Source organism: Camellia sinensis, chromosome 9 (genome assembly GCF_055761805.1).
Source record: "Camellia sinensis isolate YWXY chromosome 9, ASM5576180v1, whole genome shotgun sequence".
NCBI classification, from domain to species: domain Eukaryota; kingdom Viridiplantae; phylum Streptophyta; class Magnoliopsida; order Ericales; family Theaceae; genus Camellia; species Camellia sinensis.
Window position 1 is genome coordinate 136,888,760 of NC_138969.1, and position 8,296 is coordinate 136,897,055.

Sequence of the window (8,296 nt, forward strand, 5' to 3'; positions counted from 1 at the left end):
AATAATTTATATAAATGGGTGCATAAGATTCACTTTATGTAAGTGAAACAATTCACTTTTTTTTTTCTTTTTTTTTTCGTGATGTGGGATTGGAAAATAAAAGGTTATTGGAAGCTAGTTAATAAAAATTTTCTTAAATGTTTAAAATTAAGAAAATTCAATAATTTTAGAATGAGAGTTTGGAACTTTTAGAAGACTACTCCCTCAAGATCCCTTTTATAAGATTCACTTTATATAAGTGAAACAATTCACTTTTTTCTTTCTTTTCCCGACGTGAGATTGTAAAATAAAAATTAATAATTGTTTGGGCGAAAAGTTTATTTCTAATTAAGCAATCTCAGTTCTTTAGTTTAATTCGAATCAAAGAAATCAAACTAATATATTTTGGTAAAACCACTAAAATCATGTTTAAACTAGCAAATCATTCAAACCAAAAATAATTTAACTTAATTAGTTAAATCGAAAGACCAACCACCTTACACAAAAATTAATTAATTAAAATTTTAAATTTTATTTTATTAAAATTTAAACTATCACTAAATATGGAAAGCAATATATAATTTAAATTTAAAATTGACACATTATAAATTTAAAATTATAATAATCTATCCCATGATTTTTAAGTTTTAAATACAAATTTAAAATTATCATAATTATCTCATAATTTTTGTAAGAAGGAGTAATAAGAGTGACGTTGAGATTATCAATATATCTATATATTTTACAAAAGAATACTTTTAAGGAGAGATATTATGAGAGTTTCAAAAACTCATACAAAAGTATTTTTCAAATCAAAGCCTCTATGTGGGATTGTAAAATAAAAGTTAAATGTAAGTTAGCCAATGAGAATTTTCTTAATTGTTTAAAATTAAGAAAATTAAAAAAAAAATTAGTATGAGATATTGATTATAAAACTTCTCACTAAAAATCTCATTTTGCTTGATAAATGAGAGTATAAGGTTAATTTTATGTAAATGAAATAATTCACTTTTTTTTTTCTTTTCCCGATGTGAAATTGTAAAATAAAAGGCCAGTGGAAACTAGCTAATGAGAATTTTTATAATTTTTTAAAATTAAGAAAATTTAATAATTTTAGAATGAGAATTAGAGTTCTTAGAAAGTTTTTTCCTAAAAATTTCATTTCCCTTATATAATATATAGATTTTATGAAACCATAAGTAACAGTTTAGATTTGATTTACTCTTAAACTAAACCAATTGGATCAATACTCACCCTTAAGATACTTCACGGCCAATAGACACTTGCGTGTTTTTTGGTTTTTATTATTATTAATTTTAGAGATCTGATTCAAAGTCAAAATAAAATATATGAAAACAAAAAAAAATGATAAATAAAAAGAAAAATATACTACAACATATAAGAGTTTTAAAAATTAAATTTTTTGATCTCTAAAAGTGAAAATTTTATTGCAAAAGACATCTAGAGACCAATTTCTATTGTCGTGAGGATAGTCGCTAAAAATGTTGTCTCAAAAAATCCAACATAAGGTTTTTAGTAACAAGATTTTGAAAATGTCACTAATGAATAGACTTTTATGGACAAAATAATTTGATCTCAAAATGATTTACTTTTTGAGACAAAAAATTTGATCTCAAAAAAAAATAATTCATCACTAATGTCTAATTTTTATTGCTAAAAATATAATAATGACACTTTTCGCAACAAAAATATTTAATCTCTAAAAAATAATTTTTTCCCCTAAATTTTAGTGTATAAAACTTTAATTTTTTTTTTTTGTAGTGATAAAAAAAAAAAACATATATATACGTGGATATACGTGACATCTTTGTATATCTTCAATTTATATTTATCTACATAATAAATAAAAATATATATATTTCTTTTCATATTTCAACCAAGTAAGAATGTTGATTTTTTTTTTTTTTTCAAAATCATTGTATTATATGACAATACCCATATCCGTGTCTATGACCGTGTACATGTTTATCTCCATATCCATTCGTCTTAGTATATAAGTGTCACAGTTTACATTAGTGATACCAAAAAAAAAAAAAAAGATTTTCTAAGTCTTTGAATGTCCTCTCTCTCTGTTTTAACGCACAAAGTTTTCTTCCCTGATTGATCCATATTCTCTCTCTACTCTCTTTCCAAAAATAGACTTATTTAAGCTAGAAAAAGCCCAAAAAGGTTACACCAATTCTCTCTCTTTCTCTCTCCCAAGCATCAAACATGTCTGATTCTTCTCCTTGGTTAAAGCTTCGATTTTTTCTACGCATCCGACGGTTCCTCCAGCTAAAGACCTCTAACAAACGATACACACCGTCCGATAGCTTTGATAAACCAAGAGTGATAGATATTGATGAAGAAGAAAAACAAGAACATGACATGGGCATGGAAAAGAGAGAGGAGGGTGATGAAGAGGAAGATGGGTTGGTGGTTTTGCAAAGGTCAGTGAAGAGACTTCATTTTGGGAGGTGGGAAGAGAAGGAAGTGGCAGCGAAGGAGATAAGGAGGTTGGCTAAAGAAGACTTGAAGATGAAGAAATCGCTGGCGGAGCTTGGGGTTGTGCCGCCGCTGGTGGCTATGGTTGGTGAGGAGGTCGGTGGTCGGAGGAGGTTGGCGGTTCAAGCCCTAATTGAACTTGCTAACGGAACTTACATGTAAGTTTAATTTGATCGTGTTTATTATATTTATCTAGATTAATGTTAAAAATAAACGTATTTCTTATCAGATTTTTTTAAATAAAAAAAAAACAAAAAATCAAATTTAATATTTGCCTCTTTAATAATGTATACAAAAATATCACCATGAAATTGGGTGAATCATGCAAACTAATTAATTATTTATTTTTTAAGATGATCATGGATTAAACTTAAAATTATTAATTTGTTTGCTTGTTTCTTGACTTACTTTGTTTGTCTAGTAAGTAAAAAATAAACATTAAAGAATTTGAAGTTTTAATATAGGTATAATAAGATCGAAATAAAGCTAGTTTAGAATTTCAATGATCTAAATTACTGAAGCACCAACCAAAACAATAATACTATTATGTATGCAAAAAAAAAAAAAAAAAAAAAAGAGTATTTAACTATTTAAAAAAAATAAAATGTATGAATTAGAATTAGATTTATTTTTAAATACATTTCACATTATATCAAATTTAAATTTATACTACACTCCGTCATAATTTTGAGAAAAATAGCTTAATTAAACCACAATAAATTACAAAAAATGTTACGATTTTTAAAAAATATATATTTAGAAAAAGAATCAATAATCTACATCTATTATAATTGTGATCTATATTTACTGATTTTAAATCTACACTACGGACTTACTTTTAAAATAAAAATCAATATAAATTTTTATGGTTCACAATATTTTGATAAAGAATTAAAGGACCATTAAGTTAGTGGGTGGTGATCACATTTTTTATGATATGGCAAGATGAAGACTAACAAGCCAATACCAATGGAATCTTACCAGTTACCACCATGAAGTCCAATGGCCACTGTTGACTTTGGAGGATAGAGATCATAAGGAGCAATTTAGCAACTGGTTAAAAAGCCAGTTTTTTTGGTTTTTTACTAAGTTTTCTCAAAAAAGTTATAAAAAAATATTTAAAAAGTTAATTTTTTTGTCAAAAAAGTCATTAAAAAAATTAAAAAGTCAAAAAATTAACTTTTTATCAATTTCTCAAAACACTCAGGTTGGAAATGGTTTTGCCGAAAATGGATTGTGATCCCCTGATTCTCGGCTATGTTGTATGTCCAAAGTACCTCTTTACCCATAATTGACCTTATATTTATACATATACCACAAAAAAAAAAAGAAGAAAAAATTACTAATAGGTCCTACTTTTGAGACTTATTACTCATTAAATCCTATTGATAAATTTATCATTTGATAAATTTATCAGTCTCTTGTTTTTATGAATAAATTTATGGTGATAAATTTATTAGTCTCTTATTTTTATTTTTATGAATAAATTTATCAATTAGAACATGTAGGTAAATAGGTCTAATTAATAAGATTGACTGATAAGTGCCAAAAACAAAAAAAAAAACTTAAAAAAAAAAATTTAAGACAAATAAAAACAAAAATGATTTTAAAATTTTTAAAATGTCAAGAAGAATAGAAAAGAAAAAAGAAAAAGAAAATATTTTTACTTGTTAGAAATTAAAAGTTTCGTTCATCCTTTTCTGTGTCACGACCAAGTCACTCTTGTTGACCTCTCTTGACCACCCACTATAAATATAAATATATTATATTTACCAAATATTTTAAATATAATTTTGGTTACAAAATAAAATTTTAAAATATTTTAAAAGCTGACAACAAACACTACTTAATTTTTTTCCCAACAAATCGCGTAACAGGAGAAATAACACTTTGCCCCTCCCAGTCTTAGGACACACACATGTTTGGAGAAAATTACATCTCAATGTATTTTTTTTAAAAAAATTTAAATCAATTGTAAAATTTATAATATTAATAATTAAATTCATAAATTTTTTTTATTAATTTATAAATATTTTTAAAAAAAATTCACTGATGTGTGATTTCCTGAAAACCTATGAATTAGTATTAAAACAATTACATTTATTTAATATGCTTTGTTTATTATCTTGTATGTTATTATTGAATTGATAATTGATCTAAGTGATAAAACTCAGTAAGGAGTCTTTTGGAAAGTGGGTTATGATTCACTTTCCAGATTATAACTCACTTCTCTCTCACACAAAAAGCTGATTATAATCAGCTTTTAAACAAAAAATTAATTATAATTATCTTCTTAAAATAGTCTTAAATATAATTTTAATATATGAGATAATAAAGAGAATAATATTTGGGATCCCCTTTTGGGGGTCACCCCCTCACCCCTTTGCCACGTGGCAGGGGTGATTGGTGGAGCAGGAAAAAAAAGAAAAAGAAAAAGAAAAGGTAACCAATGAGAGAGAGAGGGGGTCAAAGGGGTGGGGGAAAAGGGGGATGAATCATTACTCTAATAAAGATAACATAACAGATAAACGTAGTGAAATATATAGATATGAGCACTATGATGATGAAATTGTTTGAAAGCTAGCTAAAAAGGCTGCATATGTAAGAGCACTATAGGATAACTTAGTACCTCACATGAAGTTAAAAGTTGATTCAGAAATTCGCGAGTCTACTGTGCTGTAAATTTAATTATTGTACTGTGGGTCATACATATAGATTAAATATGAATTATATATTAATTTTTTAAGTAAAAATTTAAATAAATTTTTTGAGTTAATAATATTGATGTTTAAGCTTTGGCATATCTAACGGACAGTTGGTGCCCCACCCTATTATTTCAAATATCTTCTTCATTATTATTGTTAATTAAGTATAATTTAAAATTCGGTTTTATTACCATGTACTTTAAAAGTTTATGTTAATAAACCTTAAAAAAAAATCTCTATTCTTTATTATATGTATATTTTTACAAAATGTATAATACTTTTAAATTTTTTAATATGTATTTTAAACACACATGTTAACAAAAAAAAAAATTAAATTAAATTACATAAATTTACTTTTAAATTTGAATATCCAACCCTTAAGCTTTTATTTTTTATTATATATATATATATATATATGTATGTATATTTCTTAGTGGTAGTATTAGTGTACTATTAAAATCCTACGTCTCCCCTTACTAAAATATATGTGAAAAATCAAAAGGTATAAGTTGGAGGTCCAATAGTGACCAAACTACATGGAATAATGAGGTTCCAAGGTGGTGGGCTGACTATCCCCACTACACTCCATGTGGTGATAGGAATACTACTAGTTGGGTTGTGGAATAAAAAACCAAGTGAACCAATAAACTTCTTTTACTCTAAATGATAATTGTGACAATATAGGATAATGCTATTGTGGGATTGATTATCACTATAGAAGGTATACGTAGAGAGTTTTTAGATTATAATCAAAATAATATTATGATTAACATTATAATGAGTCAAAATTAATATATAATTGAGTCATAAATTAATCATAACTAACACCCCAATACATCATAATCAAATGCTAACTGCGATCGTAATTAGGGGTATATGGTACACACCTCAAAAAAATTTCCAATTATATTGTAGTTGTTTAGATTTGATATATGTATATCTTTAAAAAAATATTGAAAACTGCATTTTGTTAGCCTTGCATCTCAGAGAAATCTAGTTTTAGACTATTCTTGACTCCCCTCTGGCATACTTTATTTTATTTTATTTATTTATTTTTTAATCTTTCTGTGTGGCTTTTGGGACCACATGCATATACTTTTTGAACCCCCAAGGTGCATTAACATAATGTAGACCCACTTTGTTGCAAGTATTCAAAGCAATGAAATAGAACTTTATTGTCTTTAGGTATACATGGAGGCCAGTTTGGTATTATTTTTTATAATTTTAAAGTTGATAAAACAAAAGCTAAAATGCATTCTCAACTTTTTAGTAATTAATTTTTCAACTTATTTGCGTTATCCTTCTCTCATAATTAGTAAGCAAAATTAACATCAAACACTCTCAAATAATTCAAAAAATAAATAAATAAATAAAAAGTTATAAATAGTCTCAAAATGTTACACTAAACCGAGCTCATATTTGATCAAATGCACTTTTCAAAGTCACATTTGTTATCAAAAGCTAAAAGTTAAAAACTTTTTTTGTGCTTCCATATTTATAATCCTTTTCTCTCATTTTTCAGGAACAAGGCACTAATGGTAGAGGCAGGCATATTATCAAAATTACCCGAAAACGTCGACGTTTTGGACAAATCAACAATACATGAATTGGCCCAATTGCTTCTATCCATATCATCTCTAGCCAATAGCCAATTCCCTCTCACCTGCATCAAAATTCTCCCATTTCTAGTTGGCATTCTAGAGTCCAATTCAAGCATTGAAACCAAAATGTTGTGTTTGGGCACATTGTACAATTTTTCCACTATGTTAGACCATGCAGGGACTTTGGTCACAGATGGGGTAGTCCACATCCTCTTGAGAATGTCCTTGATGAAAGAAACATCTGAAAAGGCCCTTTCAACCCTAGGGAACTTGGTGGTGACATTTTTGGGGAAAAAAGCTATGGAAAACAACCCAATGGTGCCCGAAAACTTGATTGAAATCTTGACATGGGAGGACAAGCCCAAATGCCAAGAACTTTCCACATACATTTTGATGATTCTGGCCTATCAATGCGCCGCAGAAAGAGGGAAAATGGCCAAGTCTGGGATTGTCCAAGTTCTCCTAGAAGTGGCCTTATTGGGTAGCCCTTTGGCCCAAAAAAGGGCATTGAAATTATTGCAATGGTTTAAAGATGAGCGACAAGCGAAAATGGGACCTCATTCAGGGCCACAGACAGGGAGGGTAGCAAATATTGGATCACCGGTTAATCAGAGAGAGATCTACGAAGGGAGGAAGATGATGAAGAATATGGTGAAACAAAGTCTTTGTAAGAACATGGAAACGATTACTCGACGAGCCAATCCTATAGAGGATTCTTCTTCTTCTAAGCTCAAGGCATTGGTTATTAGTTCTAGTTCTAAGAGCTTGCCCTATTAGTGACTCATTTGGCATCTCAACAAATATGAAATCTTTTAGTACAAAGTTTTATTTCAACAAGTTCACATTTTCCCATAGAAAGAGAAGTGAGAAATGAACTCCTTCCACCAAAGTGCACACTTTATGCAGCTGCTTAATTACATTGGTTGTACATTATGGAAAAATAAAGATTCTATTTTTTTTAACCCAAGGAAAATGATGAAATTTCCCTACACTGATAAAAGCTACAAGTATTCTTCTTGTTTTGCAATTATTTTTATTTTTATTTTTATTTTTTACAATCAATATGAGAGGATTAGAGAAATGGTAATTTGCATCAAGTAATAAAATAAAACTTAAATTTTGACATCACATATATGTGTTGAATTAGCAAAATGATTTCGATGACCCTATAAAAATTATGTAGTTGACTTAATTGGTTTTAATAGTTAATTGGTGTTAGGATATTTCTAGGCATCTAAATTAATTTAGACCTCCCATGAGCTTAATATTAAACCAAGTTCTCTACAACTACATCAACGCAATCAATAAAAGGATGGCAACAGGATGGGTCGAGTTTGTAATCCCCTGCCCCGAATCATTTTGATGGCAAGGTAAATTGGAGAGACGATGTGATCTATAATAGATAATGATTAATACGTGATGACAGTAAAAATAATAAAAATGTGTATTCAGTCTAATACTTTAATATACATATAAATTTTTTTAATAAATATAATCAAGGCATGG

General features: G+C 27.9%; 1 protein-coding gene across 1 annotated transcript; it reads left to right on the forward strand.

Moving 5' to 3' along the window:
• The first annotated feature begins 1,951 nt into the window (after positions 1-1,951).
• Positions 1,952-7,763, forward strand: LOC114277534 (U-box domain-containing protein 45). Its single transcript, XM_028219432.2, has 2 exons — positions 1,952-2,642; positions 6,712-7,763. Exons 1-2 carry the CDS (start codon positions 2,212-2,214, stop codon positions 7,565-7,567), a joined length of 1,287 nt encoding a protein of 428 aa, XP_028075233.2. The 5' UTR covers positions 1,952-2,211; the 3' UTR covers positions 7,568-7,763.
• Positions 7,764-8,296: the final 533 nt, after the last annotated feature.